This window comes from Oncorhynchus tshawytscha, linkage group LG03, assembly GCF_018296145.1.
Source record: "Oncorhynchus tshawytscha isolate Ot180627B linkage group LG03, Otsh_v2.0, whole genome shotgun sequence".
Taxonomy (NCBI): Eukaryota; Metazoa; Chordata; class Actinopteri; order Salmoniformes; family Salmonidae; genus Oncorhynchus; species Oncorhynchus tshawytscha.
Genome location: NC_056431.1, coordinates 6,987,261 through 7,010,301, shown reverse-complemented (window position 1 = coordinate 7,010,301; position 23,041 = coordinate 6,987,261). Strand labels below are relative to the sequence as shown.

General features: G+C 45.6%; 1 protein-coding gene across 1 annotated transcript in view; it reads right to left on the bottom strand.

Moving 5' to 3' along the window:
- Nucleotides 1-5,472: 5,472 nt before the first annotated feature.
- The window catches only part of LOC112244066 (ETS domain-containing transcription factor ERF-like), an 81,942-nt gene continuing 64,373 nt past the window's right edge, over nucleotides 5,473-23,041 (bottom strand). The window contains exons 3-9 of the mRNA XM_042308827.1: nucleotides 9,131-9,246; nucleotides 8,713-8,922; nucleotides 8,127-8,579; nucleotides 7,781-7,922; nucleotides 7,648-7,669; nucleotides 7,465-7,535; nucleotides 5,473-7,361 (exon numbers count right to left, since the gene is read on the bottom strand). Coding sequence (XP_042164761.1) covers nucleotides 6,932-7,361; nucleotides 7,465-7,535; nucleotides 7,648-7,669; nucleotides 7,781-7,922; nucleotides 8,127-8,579; nucleotides 8,713-8,922; nucleotides 9,131-9,246 — 1,444 coding nt within the window. The 3' untranslated portion in view covers nucleotides 5,473-6,931. The remainder of the gene's footprint in view (nucleotides 7,362-7,464; nucleotides 7,536-7,647; nucleotides 7,670-7,780; nucleotides 7,923-8,126; nucleotides 8,580-8,712; nucleotides 8,923-9,130; nucleotides 9,247-23,041) is intronic.

The window sequence follows — 23,041 nt, the reverse complement described above, 5'->3', positions numbered from 1 at the left end:
AGTTGGGTTCAAGTTCATCAACTGATTTGGAACTGAAACAGCCAGATGATCTGGAACTGAATTTTGTAGTGAATGTAGATGAACCTACCTATCAGCAGAGGAAGTGTGAGAAACTGTCATTTTCTCAGTTGTGACTGCCTGTGTTGTGGTTCAGTGGAGCAGCTCTTCTCTGTACAGGAGAGGATGTGGCTGGGGTGGAGCCAGGCGCACTGTGCTGCTCACTATGTCGGAGTGTGTGCAGGCAGTGTATTGTATGTCTGCACATTGTATGTGTGTGTGAGTATGTGTGTAAACATACAGGATTGGGAATGTGTGTATATGCATAGTGCATATGGTATGTGTGTGGTTGTATGAATGCATGCATAGTATGTGAGTGTCGGAGTGTGTGTGTTGGAGTGTGTGTAGGGGCATGCAGGTTTCCGCAAAAGCATGCGCTGGATATGAGCAAGCGGGCAAAGTGGTACAGGTGCGAGAGCGACGTGGTTCCTGTGGTCTCCCCTATTTTCTCCTCCTCCATCTCCCCCTCCACGTGAAGTGAACATCTGTGTGTGTGTTAAGCACCTGTCACCTGGGTTCCCCATCTGGGTGAATGAAAGACTACACCTCCTGACAACACAGAATAGACTACACTACTTGACCATCTGACAACACAGAATAGACTACACTAGCTGACCATCTGACAACACAGAATAGACTACACTAGCTGACCATCTGACAACACAGAATAGACTACACTACCTGACCATCTGACAACACAGAATAGACTACACTAGCTGACCATCTGACAACACAGAATAGACTACACTAGCTGACCATCTGACAACACAGAATAGACTACACTACTTGACCATCTGACAACACAGAATAGACTACACTAGCTGACCATCTGACAACACAGAATAGACTACACTACCTGACCATCTGACAACACAGAATAGACTACACTAGCTGACCATCTGACAACACAGAATAGACTACACTACTTGACCATCTGACAACACAGAATAGACTACACTACCTGACCATCTGACAACACAGAATAAAGTATACTACTTGACCATCTGACGACTGTATTACATTATTGTTATGGCAGCCTTATGCAGTAACTGTTCAGAATTTCCAGATTTCCATGAAATAGGAACAATAATTAATTACAATATGAGGGAAACAGTTTTCCTTCCAAAAATCAGTAATGAAGTATGTTAAAAAGTAATTTAAAATATAAACACGAGTAGACCACTGTTTAGCATAATGAACCAACATAACATGTTCTATGAGGAAATAGCAAACGGTCTGAGATAACTTGAGATAAGTTTGAGTTGGGGTTTTTGAAGTGTTTTTTTTTTCTCTCCAATATATGCTTAGGCCACAATTACAAGTATAGAATGAATCAACATTATTTGGTTGGGAGTTAACAGCATATTTAAGTGGGATTTTCACTGGACAGTTACTTTAATGACAGAAGACTTGTGACATGTTACCATTGGCTCCATCTCTCCGTCCATCCTTCTCCATCTCCGCCCTTGAGTCTTCTCTTTAGATGAGCGACCGACGTCACGCTAAAAGGTATATGTGCACCACAGCCACATACAGTATGGAAGCATTAGGCGGACGAGTGGGCAGCAACGCCACGGACAAAGTGCTTTTCCTCATCACCTTCTCTGAGCAAATAAAGCTGAGAGATAGCGAGAACTCTGCATTTCTCCTTCATTGGAGCTGAAGCCCAGGCTGGCCTGTCCCCTCTGTTCTGTCTCCAGTCCAGTCCACTGTACAGTATATACATTCTGAATTGATCACCAGCACAGGGGAGTATCAATTAGACACTACTTGGTACATCTACATGTTTATAGGCACAATCTGGAAGATATACTGCTGTTCACTGGTAATTACTAACAATGATTTATACCCATTGATCCTTGAAGAATTTCAATTAATGTCTCATAATGGGAATGTCTTGGTGATGTGAATTCCTGTCCTGTCAGTCATGTAATTAGAGATGAGAGCTGGGGATGTCAGACAGAATATTGATTAGTACTGACTGACTGAGAAGACTAGAGGACCAGAGGTTAATATGTTGTTGATAAACATCCATGGACTGGAAATTTCCCACCAGGCACCACAACGCTACTTCATTCATTTATAAACATCCAGCAGACGTAAACAAACAACAGACGAGGGTATTGGTTTATAACCAGTTTTAATTAACCCTGATTACAGCTTAATGACAAGTTTGAAAAACAAACAAAAGAATTAAAGAGAAATTCAATGTTACATCATGGTATTAAATCTCATCTCTCTGAGTGTTATATAACCGCATAGAGGGGGGGGGGGATCTTTACACAGTAAAACAATACAAATCTGTTTTTCTTTTAAATGAAACAATCCCCAAAATGAAAAAAAATATACAAGACCAAGAGAGAAAGTAACATTGTAAAATAGAAATGACAATACATGACAAGATCAAATCATACGTATCCCCCCTCCACCCTCCCTCCCCAATAAAATCCTCCCCCTGCCAACCTCTTCTCTGTCGCCATAACAACCCCTCTCAGAATGAATATTCCACTTTAGTTTATATTACAAATGTTAAAACCACATGAAAGACTGAGGAGGGGGCAGGAGCTGGTAGGGGGTCAAAACAGAAGCATGGAGGAGAGGTCTACGTCACAATGACAGTGTGATGTACAGTTCACAACAACCCTAAAGCAGTAGTAACTCAACCATGGACTAATAATGAGAAGGATGGGGAGGTAAGTAATCCAACCATAACAATAACAATAATAAACAGCAATATCGACATCAGAAAGGAAAAGAACATTGAGGGTATTTTTAATCTTTGCTAAAGAAATGTTATCCTTCTACACTTTCTCTAGCTTCTCCTGACTGCCGACTCAGACATGAGACCATCCCACACCATCCTGATAAAAGATCACGCTGCAGTTAACAGTCAGGTAGACAGACAATGCTGGCAATAGAGAGAAAGAGGGATGAAGAGTGAAGCAGAGAAAAAAGAGAACAAGCAGAATAATGCCCAGTCTGTTGCTTAGATATGATGAGTAGTTTATAAGGCAGCTTTCAGTTTCAATAGACACGGGGTGAGATGGAGGTGAGGGAAGGGGATAGAGAGTGTGTGTGTGGTCACATATACAACACCACCAGGATGGACAATAACAGTAGTCCGATGATTGTGACTTGCTCAGCCACACACCTGCCAGTCTGGAGGACTGCCACCCCAGAGGCCCCTGTTAGAGTTCTTACTGGTTGGTCAAGTCTTTGATTGCCCTGAGCCAATCAGAGGGCCATTTGGCTCAGTCTCCAGACCTAATGCTCCAGGATGTCAAAACATCAAAGCAGCAAAACAGTGTGGGTAGAATGTGTGGGAGGGGTTTGGAAATGTGAGTCTGTGTGTGTGTGTGTTTGAGATAGTGGGCAGGGTATTCCAGGTGAAGTCTAACATCATCTTTCCAGCCTCCACTGTTATCTGTACAGCAATCATTAACCTCAGCCTCCACCCCCACCAACCTGCTGGGAATATAGCTAATGCAGTCACGATTAGTAAACTGTCCGCTTTAGATAACCGGCTTAACTGGGTAGAGCTGAGAAATGACAGGATTTCTCATCGACTAAAATCCCCAGGCCTGGCTAACCCTGAGCTCATTCACTCCCACTGGGGCCGGAGGTGAGTTGTGAGGTCCATTAGTAAGGTGAGGTCCCCATAGAGGTGCACTATCAAGGTGAGACCAGCCCAGAGGGAGACTGGGGACAGGTGACGGTGGTCAGGTCTTCTAGAAGCTGAGAGGGAGTAGCGGACCGTGATAGCAGACAGAATAGTCATGTTCAAATGACAACTGCTGTATATATTCAGTGTACTACAATGCAGTTCTTTCATGATTCTCATTATTTTCATCATTTTGTCTGTCTATCCTGTGTCGTTTGTTGTCCCTTGGTCATAACAAAAGAAATTGGACTCCTACCCATCCCGTTGTCTCCCTCCCCTAAGGAAGTTTACCCGCTGAGAAACAGGATATTCTCTCCCCTCGCCTACCAGAACGAATCACTTACAAAAACATCCTGAATCTGTCATTTCATTAAATGGCATGTTGTTTTAGTTTTTTATATCAGTTTGGAATTTCATATATAATATATACTGAGCAAAAACATAAATGTAACATGCAACGATTTCAAAGATTTTACTGGGTTACAGTTCATGGAAGGAAATCAGTCAATTTACATAAATTTGGTCCTAATCTATGGACTTCATATGACTGGGAATAGAGATACTCATCGATTCGTCACAGATACCTAAAAAAAAAAGTAGCATAGAGTTGATCAGGCTGTTGATTGTGGCCTGTGGAATGTTGTCCCACTCCTCTTCAATGGCCGTGCAAAGTTGCTGGAACACGCTGTCGAAGACGTTGATCCAGAGCATACCAAACATGCTCAACACATGACATCTGGTGAGTATGCAGGCCATGGAAGAACTGGGACATTTTCAGCTTCCAGGAAATGTGCACAGATCCTTGCGACATGGAGCAGTGCATTATGCTGAAACATGAGGGGATGGCAGGGGATGAATGGCACGACAATGGGCAATCGGTGTCTCTATGCATTCAAATTGCCATCAATAAAATTTAATTGTGTTCATTGTCCGTAGTTTATGCCTGCCCATACCATAACCCCACCGCCACGTGGGGCACCTCTGTTCACAACATTGACATCAGCAAACTGCTCGTCCACACGACGCCATACACGTGGTCTGCGGTTGTGAGGCCGGTTGGACGTACTGCCAAATTCTCTAAAATGACGTTGGAGCGGCTTATGGCAGAGAAATTAACATTCAATTCTCTGGTAACACCTCTGGTGGACATTCCTGCAGTCAGCATGCCAATTTCACGCTCCCTCAAAACTTGAGACATCTGTGGCATTGTGTTGTGTGACAAAACTGCACATTTTAGAGTGGCCTTTTTTATTGACCCCATGCACAAGGTGCACCTGTGTAATGATCATGCCGTTTAATCAGCTTCTTGATATGCCACACCTGTCAGCTGGATGGATTATCTTGGCAAAGGAGAAATGCTCACTAACAGGGATGTAAACAAATGTGTGCACAAAATTTGAGAGGAACAAGCTTTTTGTGTGTATGGAAAATGTCTGGCATCTTTTACTTCAGCTCATGAAACATGGGACCAACACTTTACATGTTGCATTTATGTTTTTGTTCAGTGTATAAATATATAGTTTATACGAGTGTGCATATCTCAGTAGGACTTTCTCGTTTTATATATATTTTTTTACTAAGACTCTTGTAAAGAGTTTAAGACACACTATAAAACAAGGCATAGAGAGGCAGTGTGTGTGTGTGTGTGTGTGTGTGTGTGTGTGTGTGTGTGAATATATATATGTATGTGTGTGAATATATATATGTATATGTGTGTGTGTGTGTCTACAGGTGTGCTTGCATATGCGGTGTTGTGTGCGTATTCTGCTGATTTAGTTAACACTATGAGACTATGGTTGATAGAACAGGAGTAAGGGATTTGGGTGGAGCTGGTGAACTAGGATTCTGTGCAGGTCGCCCTTGCTTCTGCCCTGCCATGGGATAGACAAGGCTAAGCTAGGGTAAGCTAACAGTTAAAAGATAATGGACCCCTCACTCTCCTTTTCCATAGGAGAGCTCTCTCCCCCTCCCAATGGTCCCCTCGCTGTTCCTCTCTGTCATCTAACAACCGAGCCACTGCTCCCTCCCCCCTTGGTTTATCCTCCACCCTCTCCCTTCTCATTTAGATCAGGATCTTTCAGGCATGGTCCACAAAAGAAAGGGAAGGAAGTAGGAGAGAGAGAGAAAAGATTACAGAAAGAGAGGAAAGTACAAAAGTGATGACAGAGGAGTGTTAGAGAGAAATAAAGTGTGTGTTGAATAGCAGTACCCTTCAGTAGCAGTCCAAGAGCAAAGCCTCCATGTCCCAAAGTCCTGCCACTGCCCGTTTCCCCAGCAGCTGGTGTGTGTGTGTCTGTGGCATCCCTGAGTGGAGTGGCCAGTGTTGCGAGGAGGAGTCTTTGCCAGTTCACCACGACTAGGTCCCACAGCCCCCAATCGACAGCCCAACTTTCCTGTGTGTCTGTTATGGGTAAGAACAGGGGGGATACTATTACATAAATAATAGCGAGAGTCGCACACTATGTATAAACTCCCGGTTATTTATTGGGTAAATCACCAACGTTTCGGCATCACTGTGCCTTCTTCAGGATCATACTTTTACACCGATGCTTTCCTCCTCTCAGTCTTCTCTCTCTCTCTCTCTCTCTGTGTGTCTGATACAGGTACAGGCACTTGTAGAAGTCCTGTCTTCATCTCTATACAAAAATAAAATGGGAGAAATCTCATCCTCCATGTCTGCAGGGCTGGAAAGCCAGGGGGCTGGGCTGTCTGAGTTGGGGTCCCCTGAGGAGAAAGACAGACTCTAACCCTAGACGGGGGGCCAGAAGGCAGGAAAGGTGAGGCAAAAGAGCTGGGTCAGGAGATGTGGGGCAGTGCTGGGCTGGAGGCTGGATATGAGGCTGACAGTGGGCTGGACTGGAAGCTGGCTTGGGGGTTCCATCCAGACACAAGCAGAGAGTAGCGTCCCCTCTGGTTCTGCCCCTGGTTTAAGTCACTGAGTCTGGGCTTGTTTGGACCAAAAGTCCCCTCTCTTCTTCAACAGTCTCTGAGGGAGGGGTCTCGTTACAGTAGAAGGTAAGGGCTTTGGGAGGAGGGTGTGGACTGCATCAGGGTTTGGAGTTTGATTAGGCCCAGGTTTAGTTTGAGTTAGGAGAGAACTGTCTGCCTGTCAGAGTGGCAGGAGGACCTCAGGAGTCATTTACACTGTCCTAAACCACCACTGTCTGCTAGCATTAGTGTTTCTATGTATCTCTATGTGTGTGTGGATCAGCATCAGCAGTCCTTGTTCTCCAGTGACAGTTGGGCGGTGGCCTGGTGCAGGTCCTGGTTCACCCCCCTCTGAGCCAACGGGAGGGAACACTCATACCCCCCCAGGGCTGGGGGACTGGGGGCGCTGCCAGCCCCGTTCTCCTGCATCCCTCCATTCTTCTCCGTCTCCCTTTCCCTCTCCTTCTCCCCTCGTACTTTCTTGTCGTCCTGCTCTTCCATGGCCTCCATTCGTTGGTCTTCACTCCAGCGCCGTTTGAAGCGCAGCTTGAGTGGAATGCACTTGGTCTGCCCCTGGGCGGGGGACGGGGAGGGGGTGTCGCCTGGTTCGGCCGGCTCACTCTTCAGGTTGGGAGGTCCGCGGTGGGGGTGGGAGGTGAAGAAGGGCAGCAGGCCTGGAGGAGGGGGTGCGGGGGCCTTGAAGACATCCTCATCCAGGTCCTCGTCGTGGGGGTGGGTGGGAGGAGCTCCCGTTGGGGTGGTGGGGGTGAGGCCGGGGGTGTCGGGGGGAGAAGAGGTCGTACTCGTCGCCCCGGTCGTCAGGGTCTTCGTCACTGATGTCAGTCACCTCCACCTCTTCTTCTGACTCAATATCTGAGATGGGCTCCACCTACAGAGAGACAGAGAGTGTCGATATCACAGTCACAAACGTTTAGCCATCAGGATCCTCAACACATACAGTCAAACAGTTCAAAGTGACTATGTCCCCTTGTGGGTCTCACCTTGATCTTGGGCAGCCCGGTGCTGTTGAGGGAGCCGGTGGAGGAGGAGTTGGAGATGAGTCCTGACCCGCCGGCTGAGCTCAGGTCACTGCCGAAGGACAGGGAGGACCCAAGACCGGAGGACGACAGGGACCCTGAGCCCGAGGACAGTGAGCTCTGCCTGGGGTGGTGGTCCTGGCTACCGTCCCTCTGCTTCCGGCCCAATGGAGGAGGCTGCAGCTTGAACTTGAAGGGCGAGAGGTGAGGCGGCTCCTCACCCAGGTGCAGTGGGTGGTGGATGGGGTGGGGGTGGGAATGAGCCGAGTGAGGGTGGGCTGAGTGCGGGTGGGGTAGGGCTGAGTGCGGGTGAGGGTGGGCTGAGTGAGGGTGAGGAGAGTGGGATTGGGACAGGGGTGATGGGTGTCGATGACTATTCAGACCTGAGCGTTCTCCTCCTCTCTCTGCTCCTCCCCTCTCACCCAGTTCTCTCTTGTCTTGGGCGAGGCGGTGTGGCTGGGGAATGATGACGTTGGGGTAGTGGAGGAAGGCTCTGGGGCTGAGGTGGTAGTTGTAGACACTCTGGTGGTGGGCCTGCAGGTAGCGCTTCATTTCCTCAGGGTTGAAGGAGAAGTGGGAGCCCAGCATGGGGGAGAGGGAGGGGGACGGGGTGTAGGGCAGGTGGGAGGAGGGGGTCAAGGACAGGGCTGGGGACAGAGGTGGGGCTAAGAGCCCTGCACCCCCAGGGCCAGGCAGGGGGGACACAGGGAAGGGGGACAGGTTGTCGGGGTGGACCCTGTGTCCCAGGGGGCCGCGGGAGCCTGGGTGGGCGTTGGGGTTCCCTGCTCCACCATACATCCTAAACAGAGACTCATGGGACATACGGGGGTGGATCATACTCCTGTACCCTCCTCCCCCTGGACCTCCTACTCCTCCTCCCCCTGGACCTCCTACTCCTCCTCCCCCTGGACCTCCTACTCCTCCTCCTCCCCCTCCCCCTGGACCTCCTCCTCCTCCTCCTCCTGGACCTCCTCCTCCTCCCCCACTCAGCCCCCTCTCTCCCCCTGTCCTCCCCTCCTCCCCCGTTGCCGTCCTCGATCTCAGAGTTGACGGAGGTCCCATCGCTGCAGTCGCTGACCGAGCCGCGAGCCATGCGTCGAGCCACGGCGCTGAACACGCCCCCGGGGCTACGCAGGTCCTCATTGGGTGAAAGCATGTCAGATGGCGTGGACGGTGGGAAGCGGAAATGAGTTCCGGCTGCGGAAGGCAATGGTGGAGCACTCTGAGGAACACCACTACCTGTTAGAGAACAGGAGAGAGAGGGAAGAGAGGAGGAGAACGGAGAGATGCAATGATGAGGGGAGTAATATACACTAAGTAATGATATGGATTAGCACAGTCAGTGTTTAATTAAGAATTTAGTGATGTCTGTGACACACACACACACACACACACACACACACACACACACACACACACACACACACACACACACAGTGAGCGATACCTGTGGAGCCCATGTCTATGAAAGGGTAGTTGACCAGGACCAGTTTGTTGAAGTTGAACTTGTAGGTGAACCTCTTCCCTTTGGTCTTGTGGAGGATTCTCTTGTTGTAGTAATACCTGGTGGGGAAACAGACCAATATGGGGTCACACACAGACCTTTAGGTCTCATTACTACCTGTAGCATGCTTCTCAATGTCAACACACACAGTCACACAGGAACTCTTCAAATGGTACCACACACAGTCATACAGGAACTCTTCAAATGGTACCACACACAGTCACACAGGAACTCTTCAAATGGTACCACACACAGTCATACAGGAACTCTTCAAATGGTACCACACACAGTCACACAGGAACTCTTCAAATGGTACCACACACAGTCACACAGGAACTCTTCAAATGGTACCACACACAGTCACACAGGAACTCTTCAAATGGTACCACACACAGTCACACAGGAACTCTTCAAATGGTACCACACACAGTCATACAGGAACTCTTCAAATGGTACCACACACAGTCACACAGGAACTCTTCAAATGGTACCACACACAGTCACACAGGAACTCTTCAAATGGTAACACACAGTCATACAGGAACTCTTCAAATGGTACCACACACAGTCACACAGGAACTCTTCAAATGGTACCACACACAGTCACACAGGAACTCTTCAAATGGTAACACACACAGTCATACAGGAACTCTTCAAATGGTACCACACACAGTCACACAGGAACTCTTCAAATGGTAACACACACAGTCATACAGGAACTCTTCAAATGGTACCACACATGGGGAAATGATTTATTTTCAATAAACCCAGGTCTGTCATGTCCCTCCACACACAGCTAGTGAATGGTCTTATCAACTAGTATTGTGTGATGTCCACTCAAAGCAGCCAGGAGAGATGGTGTGTGCGTGTGTGTCCCTCTGTTAGCCCTAGTCCATCTCTTTATGTACCATTCATCTAAACCCACCAATAATCACACTCCCCTGTCCCTCTGTTAGCCCTACCTAGTCCATCTCTCTATGTACCATTCATCTAAACCCACCAATAATCACACTCCCTGTCCCTCTGTTAGCCCTACCTAGTCCATCTCTCTATGTACCATTCATCTAAACCCACCATGCTTGAAAATCACACTCCCTGTCCCTCTGCCTGTAAGCCCTACCTTGTCCATACAACATATTTCTTTTTCTTGTACCATTCATCTAAACCCAGCCCCCCACCAAAAATCACACTCCCCTGTCCCTCTGTTAGCCCCAGCCCCCTCACCAACCTAGTCCATCTAACACCGCTCTGATAACCCCACAGTACCATTCATCTAAACCCACCAATAATCACAGCCCCCTCACCCTGTCCCTCTGTTAGCCCTACCTAGTCATCTCTCTATGTACCATTCATCTAAACCCACCAATAATCACACTCCCCTGTCCCTCTGTTAGCCCTACCTAGTCCATCTCTCTATGTACCATTCATCTAAACCCACCAATAATCACACTCCCCTGTCCCTCTGTTAGCCCTAGTCCATCTCGTTATGTACCATTCATCTAAACCCACCAATAATACACCCATGCTTGATCTGTTTATGTAATGGCCATTCTCTCTCGCTCTCCCATGGCGGGCTGCCAGGTGCCTGTAAGTCTCCATCTATATTAACCTTTGTCCTGTTATACAACATATTTCCTTTTTCTTCTTCCATCTCACATCCCTTTATATAACCCCACAGCCCCCTCACCAACCTAACACCGCTCTGACTAACCCCACACCCCCCTCTAACCCCACACCTAACGTAACACTGCCTGACTAACCCCACAGCCCCTCACCCCTAACACCAACCTCACCAACCTAACACCGCTCTGACTAACCCCACAGCCCCTCACCAACCTAACACCGCTCTGACTAACCCCACAGCCCCCTCACCAACCTAACACCGCTCTGACTAACCCCACAGCCCCTCACCAACCTAACACCGCTCTGACTAACCCCACACCCCCTCACCAACCTAACACGCTCTGACTAACCCCACAGCCCCTAACCCCACAGCCCCCTCACCAACCTAACACCGCTCTGACTAACCCCACAGCCCCTCACCAACCCCCTCACCAACCTAACACTGCTCTGACTAACCCCACAGCCCCCTCACCAACCTAACACCGCTCTGACTAACCCCACAGCCCCTCACCAACCTAACGTCGCTCTGACTAACCCCACACCCCTCACCAACCTAACGTCGCTCTGACTAACCCCACACCCCCTCACCAACCTAACACCGCTCTGCCTAACCCCACAGCCCCCTCACCAACCTAACACCGCTCTGCCTAACCCCACAGCCCCTCCCCCTCACTAACACTGCTCTGACCAAACTCTGACTAACCCCACAGCCCATCACCAACCTAACCCCTCACCAACCTAACACCTAACACTGCTCTGACTAAACCCACAGCCCCTCACCAACCTAACACTGCTCTGACTAACCCCACAGCCCATCACCAACCTAACACTCCTCTGACTAACCCCACAGCCCCTCCTCACCAACCTAACACTGCTCTGACTAACCCCACAGACCCTCACCAACCTAACACCCCTCCCCTGACTAAACCCCACAGCCCCTCACCAACCTAACACTGCTCTAACCCCACAGACCTAACACCCTGACTAACAGCCCATCACCAACCTAACACTGCTCTGACTAACCCCACAGCCCCTCCCCTCACCAACCTAACACTGCTCTGACTAACCCCACAGCCCCTCTCCTCACCAACCTAATGCTGCTCTGACTAACCCCACAGCCCCTCCCCCCCACCAGCTGTTATTATCTACTACAGATGTTATTTTACCTCTGAGCCTCCCAACTCTTATTATGCTAAGACTCATGGTGTCTGTGTATGGAGGCAGACTGCCCCTCCCCTCACCAGCTCTGACTAACCCCACAGCCCCTCCCCTCACCAACCTAACACTGCTCTGACTAACCCCACAGCCCCTTTTCTGCTCTCTCCCCACAGCCCCTCCCTCCATCACACTACTACAGATGTTATTTTACCTGGAGCCTCCCACCTCCATCACACTGGTGTCTGATGGAGGCAGACTGTAGCTCTTTTTCTCTCTCTCCCCCTCCCTCCATCACACTGGATCTGATTCTCTCTCTCTCCCCCTCCCTCCATCACACTGGATCTGATTCTCTCTCCTTCCTTCCCATCTCTCCCTCCTCCCTCCCCATCACACTGGCTCTGATTCTCTCTCCTTCCTTCCCATCTCTCCATCCCTCCCTCCATCACACTAGATCTGATTCTCTCTCTCCCCCTCCCTTTGTATCACATTCCCTTCTTCCATCCTTCCCCTTTTAACATCATCTACCGCTTTACCCCTCTTCCCTCCCTCATTCCCTGGGGGCGATGGAGACAGAGCGGGAGACAGGACAAGCCTGCTCTGTTGAAAACATAGTTTAGGTCAGGCAGCCTCCCAGCAGTATGTCTCTCCATCTCTGACAGACGAGAGGTACATGGTCCTAGACAACTCTACCTTCTCTATCTCCTCCCCTCCCTCTCTTCCTCCCCCCCCCTCATTACTCCCAATCTCAGTCAGAGCCTCCTTCACTCACGCCGCCAAACTTACCCTAGTAAAACTGACTATCCTACCGATCCTCGACTTCGGCGATGTCATCTACAAAATTGCTTCCAACACTCTACTCAGCAAACTGGATGCAGTTTATCACAGTGCCATCCGTTTTGTCACTAAAGCACCTTATACCACCCACCACTGCGACTTGTATGCTCTAGTCGGCTGGCCCTCGCTACATAGTCGTCGCCAGACCCACTGGCTCCAGGTCATCTACAAGTCCGTGCTAGGTAAAGCTCCGCCTTATCTCAGTTCACTGGTCACGATGGCAACACCCATCCGTAGCACGCACTCCAGCAGGTGTATCTCACTGATCATCCCTAAAGCCAACACCTCATTTGGCCACCTTTTGTTCCAGTTCTCTGCTGCCTGTGACTGGAACGAATTGCAAAAATTGCTGAAGTTGGAGACTTTTATCTCCCTCACCAACTTCAAACATCTGCTATCTGAGCAGCTAACCGATCGCTGCAGCTGTACATAGTCTATCGGTAAATAGCCCACCCATTTTTACCTACCTCATCCCCATACTGTTTTTATTTATTTACTTTTCTGCTCTTTTGCACACCAATATCTCTACCTGTACATGACCATCTGATCATTTATCACTCCAGTGTTAATCTGAAAAATTGTAATTATTCACCTACCTCCTCATGCCTTTTGCACACAATGTATATAGACTCCCCTTTTTTTTCTACTGTGTTATTGACTTGTTTATTGTTTACTCCATGTGTAACTCTGTGTTGTTGTCTGTTCACACTGCTTTGCTTTATCTTGGCCAGGTCACTTTGAAGAGCATTTGAACTCACTTCAAAAGAGAAAGATTCTTTGAGGGTCTGTGTTTAGCTGCCCCCCCAACCCTGACACACTCCACACACACAAGGGTGAACACACACACAACTAAAAACCTTTATCTGCTCATAATCAGATGCAACAATAACCATGTGGATTTAGACTTAGTGAGCGATTTCCAGGAAAATATGCAATGGGTTTATGGGTGTGCTATTTGTTGTATGTGTGTGAGATTGTGTGTGTGAGATTGTGTGTATACAATGTGTGTGTGAGAGATTGTGTGTATACAATATGTGTGTGAGATTGTGTGTATACAATATGTGTGTGAGATTGTGTGTATACAATATGTGTGTGAGATTGTGTGTATACAATATGTGTGTGTGAGATTGTGTGTACACAATGTGTGTGTGAGATTGTGTGTATACAATGTGTGTGTGAGAGATTGTGTGTATACAATATGTGTGTGAGATTGTGTGTATACAATATGTGTGTGAGATTGTGTGTATACAATATGTGTGTGAGATTGTGTGTATACAATATGTGTGTGTGAGATTGTGTGTACACAATGTGTGTGTGAGATTGTGTGTATACAATGTGTGTGTGAGAGATTGTGTGTACACAGTATGTGTGTGAGATTGCAGGACAGGGATTACACCCACGATTACAAACAACTAAACTGGCTGATAAGACAAAACAGATAAGTAGGCACACACCAAAGAGAGAGAGATGAGAGAGATAGAACAGAGGGATGGGTCATTTCCTGGGAAATGTAATCAAGACAGTGCTGTGGAATTCCCAGAGTTGATGGAGAGAGGACAGAGGGATCAGAGATGCGAGGAGAGGGAGAGAAAGTAGGGGATATTTGAATCCTCTTAACAGTAACCCTGGTCTAACCATCTTTCTAGCCATATAGCTGCCCTGTCTTTTGGAACACAGCTAGTCTCTTCATCCTGTCAAAATCAAAGCAATATGGCTGCTGGATACAGAGTCATCTATTCGCCAGAGTACCACAGCAGCTCTCTCTACACACACACATACCATCTATTGTCATATAACTGGTCTCTACGCACACGCACAATATATTCTCATACAACTGGTCTCTATATACACACACCATCTATTGTCATATAGCTGCTCTCTCTACAGAACCCATGTATTATCATATAGCTGCTCTCTACATACACACACTAGAGGTCGACCGATTAGGATTTTTCAACGCCGATACCGATTAAGTGGACGTTTTTTGTTGTTGTTGTAATAATGACAATTACAACAATACTGAATGAACACTTATTTTAACTTAATACGTCAATAAAATCTATTTAGCCTCAAATAAATAATGGAACATGTTCAATTTGGTTTAAATAATGCAAAAACAAAGTGTTGGAGAAGAAAGTAAAAGTGCAATATGTGCCATGTAAGAAAGCTAATGTTTCAGTTCCTTGCTCAGAACATGAGAACATATGAAAGCTGGTGGTTCCTTTTAACATGACTCTTCAATATTCCCAGGTAAGAAGTTTTAGGTTGTAGTTATTATAGGAATTATAGGACTATTTCCCTCTATACCATTTGTATTTCATTAACCTTTGACTATTGGATGTTCTTATAGGCACTTTAGTATTGCCAGTGTAACAGTATAGCTTCCGTCCCTCTCCTCGCTCCTCCCTGGGCTCGAACCAGGAACACATCGACAACAGCCACCCTCGAAGCAGCGTTACCCATGCAGAGCAAGAGAAACAACCACAGGCTCAGAGCGAGTGACGTTTGAAACACTATTAGCGCGCGCTAACTAGCTAGCCATTTCACATCGGTTACACCAGCCTCATCTCGGGAGTTGATAGGCTTGAAGTCGTAAACAGCGCAATGGTTGACGCACAACGAAGAGCTGCTGGCAAAACGCACGAAAGTGCTGTTTGAATGAATGTTTACGCGCCTGCTTCTGCCTACCACCGCTCAGTCAGATACTTAGATACTTGTATGCTCAGTCAGATTATATGCAACGCAGGACACGCTAGATAATATCTAGTAATATCATCAACCATGTGTAGTTATCTAGTGATTATGATTGATTGTTTTTTAATAAGTTAAGTTTAATGCTAGCTAGCAACTTACCTTGGCTTACTGCATTCGCGTAACGGGCAGTCTCCTTGTGGAGTGCAACGAGAGAGAGGCAGGTCGTTATTGCGTTGGACTAGTTAACTGTAAGGTTGCAAGATTAGATTCCCCGAGCTGACAAGGTGAAAATCTGTCGTTCTGCCCCTGAACAAGGCAGTTAACCCACCGTTCCTAGGCAGTCATTGAAATTAAGAATGTGTTCTTAACCGACTTGCCTAGTTAAATAAAGGTATAAAATGCAAATTAATTACTTAAAAATCATACAATGTGATTTTCTGGATTTTTGTTTTAGATTCTGTCTCTCACAGTTGAAGTGTACCTATGATAAAAATGACAGACCTCTACATGCTTTGTAAGTAGAAAAACCTGCAAAATCAGCAGTGTATGAAATACTTGTTCTCCCCACTGTAGCTGCTCTCTCCATACACAAACCATCTATCGTAATAGAACTGCTCTCTCCATACACAAACCATCGATTGTCATATATCTGCTCTCCATATACACACCATCTATTGTCATATATCTGCTCTCCATATACACACCATCTATTGTCATATATCTGCTCTCCATATACACACCATCTATTGTCATATATCTGCTCTCCATATACACACCATCTATTGTCATATATCTGCTCTCCATATACACACCATCTATTGTCATATATCTGCTCTCATATACACACCATCTATTGTCATATATCTGCTCTCCATATACACACCATCTATTGTCATATATCTGCTCTCCATATACACACCATCTATTGTCATATATCTGCTCTCCATATACACACACCATCTATTGTCATATATCTGCTCTCATATACACACCATCTATTGTCATATATCTGCTCTCCATATACACACACACCATCTATTGTCATACAGCTGCTCTCTCCATACACACACCATCTATTGTCATATAGCTGCTCTCTCCATACACACAACATCTATTGTCACATATCTGCTCTCCATATACACACACACCATCTATTGTCATACAGCTGCTCTCTCCATACACACACCATCTATTGTCATATAGCTGCTCTCTCCATACACACAACATCTATTGTCACATATCTGCTCTCCATATACACACACACCATCTATTGTCATACAGCTTCTCTCTCCATACACACACCATCTATTGTCATATAGCTGCTCTCTCCATACACACAACATCTATTGTCACATATCTGCTCTCCATATACACACACACACCATCTATTGTCATACAGCTGCTCTCTCCATACACACACCATCTATTGTCATATAGCTGCTCTCTCCATACACACAACATCTATTGTCACATATCTGCTCTCCATATACACACACACCATCTATTGTCATACAGCTGCTCTCTCCATATACACACCATCTATTGTCATATATCTGCTCTCCATATACATACACCATCTATTGTCATATAACTGCTCTCTGGCTCCCTCTCTCTCCACACAGACAGGCACAGACACACACATTGTAGTGCAGTAACTAGGCACTGACTAACAGGAAGTCAGGATTACAACGCCCTCCTTTTTCTGCCTCTTGTCACACCAGCTGCTCACACTCAGGTGTGTGGCTTTATGCACGTGAGACTGAACATTACTGGAAAACTTGGTTTGTGTGACCAGTGGATGACTGAACTGTAGTGTGTGTAAGTAATGATGAGGGTCTGTTTAGGCTGGTCACATGCTCGAAGAGTGTGTGTGTGTGTGTGTGTGTGTGAGAGAGGATCTAGCTGGAGTCTGATTAGGTCGGTCACATGCTCTGTGGGCGCAAGCGCAAGCGTGTGGTCAAGTGTACTCATGTGTGTTCTGCCCGCACAGCAAATAAAAGAATCATTCTATCCTGGACAATGAGATGTGTACATACACACACAGGACAATAAATGTACAACACACTTAACACAAACTCATACAGTCACCCGCCCTCCTCTCCCTAGTTCTCTCTATACAATAGGCTCTGTTGAAAGGCCGGGACTCCTGACCTAGTAACAGTGGTGTCACAGCAGTCCTGCTCAATCAAACACACACGGAGTGAACACGGTCGGTGTGTGTGAGAGACGGGGCAGGGGTATCCTACGGCGCCTGATGGTAATCTTTGCCAGCTGTGGTGAATGGAACCTCTAACCTCTGACCTATATGAGCTGCTAACAGTCAACATCATGACCCCATCAGAGGCCCAGACCACAACATGGTACAGAGACCAGAGAGAGAGACCCAGGGCTTCACTGTGCGACTGCCATCTTGGTTTACTCCCATAGCCCTCCAACCAGTACACTGATGCCATTGTCCACTCTCCCTCTCTCTCTGAGCACTGGGTTGAGAGGGGATCCACACTGGGACTGGGGCTACAGAGCACAATCATGTCTATGGGATGGGTTTACCTCCAAGTGCTGTGAACCAGTCGCTCTATCACTGTGATTAATATCTCCAATAAAGTACTGTTCATACATTTCGCTCACACAATAAATACATCTCCATTTGACACTTTGTCCCATTCCAACACACACACACACACGAGCGGTATGTGAGGCCATGGGTCTGTCACCACAACAAACCCTCTCGAGATTCACATCAATAGTAATGTGGGAAGAGGATTGATGGCACTAAAGACCAATAAAACACACATTGCAGCAACCATCCCCATATGGAACACATGACAGAGGGCCACCTTGCTCCACACATATGGGAGAAATCTGGAGACCAAAGTCAGTGTGGTACCCAGGACTTCAGCTGGAGTTAACTTACACACACTCTCTCGCACACAGTTCAAACGCATGTTTTCAAGCCCCTGCACTTCAATCACCCAGGCCCATGATCATACAGTTTCCTGTATAGTGTGCACATGGTGATTTCCCCTCATCAGGAATAATATTGTAATCCAGTGTGCCTGTGAGTTGACTCTCCAAGAGGACACGTGTCTCCCTGCATCATTCCTGTCTCCTGCTCCAACAGCCACTGTGAAATTCACACTCACACAGTGAGGATTAGGCCGTGTGTGTGTGTGTGTGTGTGTGGTGTGTGTGTGTGTGGTGTGGTGCGTGTGTGTGGGGTGTGGGTGTGTGTGTGCGTGTGTGGGGTGCGTGTGTGTGTGTGGTGCGTGTGTGTGTGTGGTGCGTGTGTGTGTGTGTGTGTGGTGCGTGTGTGTGTGTGTGTGTGTGTGTGTGTGTGGTGTGTGTGGTGTGTGAGAAGTCTTGTTCTTCTATCCAGAGGGACAAAGGCTATTTTAAGCTTAGGGGTTTGGTTTAGGGTTACAATTAGGATTAGGTTTAGGTTTAGGTCAGTAGGGTTAGGTGGTAGGGTTAGAGAAAATAGGTCAATTTTAGGTCCCCACAAGGATAGAAAAACAAGTGTGAGAGATAAGGTCAGATATGAGGGAGAGAGACACGCTACAGGGGGAAAGACGGTGAGAGAGAAAGATACAAAGGGGAAAAGAGTGAAAGAGGAGGAAGGCTGCGATGAATGTAGAAAATAATTTGTAAAAAATATAGAAAACCCCTGGAATAGGTGTGTCCAAAATCTATCTATATACATACATACAGTTGAAGTCGGAAGATTACATACACTTAAGTTGGGGTCATTATAACTCATTTTTCAACCACTCCAAAAATTGCTTGTTAACCTCTTTCAGCTAGGGGGCACTATTTTTATGTTTGGAAAAATAAAGTTCCCAAAGTAAATGGCCTATTTCTCAGAATATGCATATAATTGACAGATTAGGATAGAAAACACTCTAAAGTTTCCAAAACTGTCAAAATATTGTCTGTGAGTATAACAGAACTGATATCGCAGGCGAAACATGAGGAAAATCAAACCAAGGGCTTGGAAATAAGAGCGTCTTATCTGCTAATTAACAAATCTATTTTGAAAGCTCCATGTTCCATAGCCTGCCTTCGCTCCATTTAAAGGGATATCAACCAGATTCCTTTTCCTATCGCTTCCTCAAGGTGTCAGTCTTTAGACATAGTTTCAGGCTTTTATTTTGAAAAATGAGCGAGAAAGATAACATCGCGTCAGGTGTTCGCATGAGTTCTGCTTGCGCAACATAGTGGGGCAGCCATTGTCTCTCCCTCTCCTACTGAAAAAGAGACAGTGCCGGTTGATATATTATCGATTATATATTTAAAAACAACCTGAGGATTGATTATAAAAAACGTTTGACATGTTTCTGTGGACATTACGGATACTATTTGGAATTTTCGTCTGCGTTGTCGTGACCACTCGAGCTTGTGGATTTCTGAACATAACACGCCAAACAAACGCAGGTATTTTGGATTTAAAAATAATCTTTATGGAACAAAAGGAACATTTATTGTGTAACTGAGTCTCGTGATTGAAAACATCCGAAGATCATCAAAGGTAAGCGATTAATTTGATTGATTTTCGTGACCAAGCTACTTTGATGCTAGGTGTTCATAATGTTTTGTCTAGTGATCGATAAACTTACAAACGCTTGGATTGCTTTCGCTGTAAAGAATATTTTCTAAATCTGACACGACAGGTGGATTAACAAAATGCTAAGCTGTGTTTCGCTATATTGCTCTTGTGATTTCATGAATATAAATATTTTTAGTAATATTATTTGAATGTGGCGCTATGCAATTCAGCGGTTGTTGATGACAATTATTCCGCCAACGGGATAGGTAGCGTCAAGAAGTTAACAAACTATAGTTTTGGCAAGTTGGTTAAGACATCTACTTTGTGCATGACACAAGTCATTTTTGTTTACAGACAGATTATTTCACTTATAATTCACTGTATCACAATTCCAGTGGTCAGAAGTTTACATACACTAAGTTGACTGTACCTGGTACAGCGTGGAAAATTCCAGAAAATGATGTCACGGCTTTAAAAGCTTCTGATTGACTCAAATGATGTCAATTAGCCTATTGGAGGTGTACTCCAATTGTGGATGTATTGGATGTATTTCAAGGCCTACCTGTGGATGTATTTCAAGGCCTATCTTCAAACTCTGTGCCTCTTTTTCAAACGCCTGAAGGTACCACGTTCATCTGTACAAACAATAGTACACAAGTATAAACACCATGGGACCACGCAGGTATTATACTGCTCAGGAAGGAGACGCATTCTGTCTCCTAGAGATGAACGCACTTTGGTGGGAAAAGTGCAAACCAATCCCAGAACAACAGCAAAGGACCTTGTGAAGAAGCTGGAGGAAACAGGTACAAAACTATATATCCACAGTAAAACAAGTCTTATATTGACATAACCTGAAAGTCCACTCAGAAAGGAAGAAGCCACTGCTCCAAAACTGCCATAAAACAGCCAGACTATGGTTTGCAACTGCACATGGCGACAAAGATCATACTTTTTGGAGAAATGTCCTCTGGTATGATGAAACAAAAATAGAACTGTTTGGCCTTAATGACCATTGTTATGGTTGGAGGATAAAAGGGGAGGATTGCAAGCTGAAGAACACCATCCCAACCGTGAAGAATGGGGTTGCAGCATCATGTTGTGAGGGTGCTTTGTTGCAGGACAGACTGGTGCACTCCACAAAATAGATGGCATCGTGAGGATGGAAAATTATGTGGATACATTGAAGCAACATCTCAAGACATCAGTCAGGAAGTTAAAGCTTGGTCGCAAATGGGTCTTCCAAATGGGCAATGACCCCAAGCATACTTCCAAAGTTGTAACAAAATGGCTTAAAGACAACAAAGTCAAGGTATTGGAGTGGCCATCGCAAAGCCCTGACCTCAATCCTATAAAAGATTTGTGGGCAGAACTGAAAAAGTGTGTGCGAGCAAGGAGGCCTACAAAACTGACTCAGTTACACCAGATTTGTCAGGAGGAATGTGGCAAAATTCACCCAACTTATTGTGGGAAGCTTGTGCAAGGCTACCCAAAACGTTTGACCCAAGTTAAACAATTTAAAGGCAATGCTACCAAATACTAATTGAGTATATGGTAACTTCTGACCCACTGGGAATGTGATGGAAGAAATAAAAGCTGAAATAAAAAAATTCTCTCTACTATTATTCTGACATTTCACATTCTTAAAATAAAGTGGTGATCCTAACTGACCTAAGACGGGGAATGTTTACGAGGATTAAATGTCAGAAATTGTGAAAACTGAGTTTAAATGTATTTGTGTGTGTGTGTGTGTGTGTGTATATATACAGTGCCTTGCATAAGTATTCGGCCCCCTTGAACTTTGCGACCTTTTGCACGCCCAATTTTTCAGTTTTTGATTGTTAAAAAAATTTGAAATATCCAATAAATGTCGTTCCACTTCATGATTGTGTCCCACTTGTTGTTGATTCTTCACAAAAAAAAATACAGTTTTATATCTTTATGTTTGAAGCCTGAAATGTGGCAAAAGGTCACAAAGTTCAAGGGGGCTATGTATATATATATATTACACAATATTTTGTTTTACCTTTATTAAACTATTAAGCTCAGGGATTCGATTTTGCAACCTTTCGGTTACCAGTCCAACGCTCTAACCACTAGACTACCTATCTATCTATCTATCTATCTATCTATATCTAAATATATATATTTTACACACAAAAGTTTGGGGTCACTTAGAAATGTCTTGTTTTTGAAAGAAAAGCAAATGTTTTGTGCATTAAAATAACATCAAAGTGATCAGAAATACAGTGTAGACATTGTTAAAGTTGTAAATGACTAGGGTAGCTGGAAACGGCTGATTTTGTATGGAATATCTACATAGGCGTACAGAGGCCCATTATCAGCAACCATCACTCCTGGCACGTTGTGTTAGCTAATCTAAGTTTATCAATTTAAACGGCTAATTGATCATTAGAAAACCATTTTGCAATTATGTTAGTACAGCTGAAAACTGTTGTACTGATTAAAGAAGCAATAAAACAGGCCTTCTTTAGACCAGTTGAGTATCTGGAGCATCAGCATTGTGGGTTCGATTAAAGGCTCAAAATGGCCAGAAACAAATAACTTTCTTCTGAAGCTTGTCAGTCTATTCTTGTTCTGATTAATGAAGGTGATTCCATGTGAGAAATTGCCAAGAAACTGAAGATCTGGGACAACGCTGTGTACCACTTCCTTCACAAAACAGCGCAAACTGTCTCTAACCAGAATAGAAAGTGGAGTGGGAGGCCCCGGTACACAACTGAGCAAGAGGACAAGTACATTAGAGTGTCTAGCTTGAGAAACAGATGCCTCACAAGTCCTCAACTAGCAGCTTCATTAAACTGGGTTTCAGTGCATTCCTCTGGATGTTTGCAACACAGCCAAACGTCATTGTTTTTTTTGCGGGGAGAATTGACCGAAGTGAGCTGATTTGAAGACAGCGATAAATGACTACCTTACGCACCAATAATTTTAGCGAAGCTTCATTGATTGACTATATTTCTGCCCAATGACCACTGATC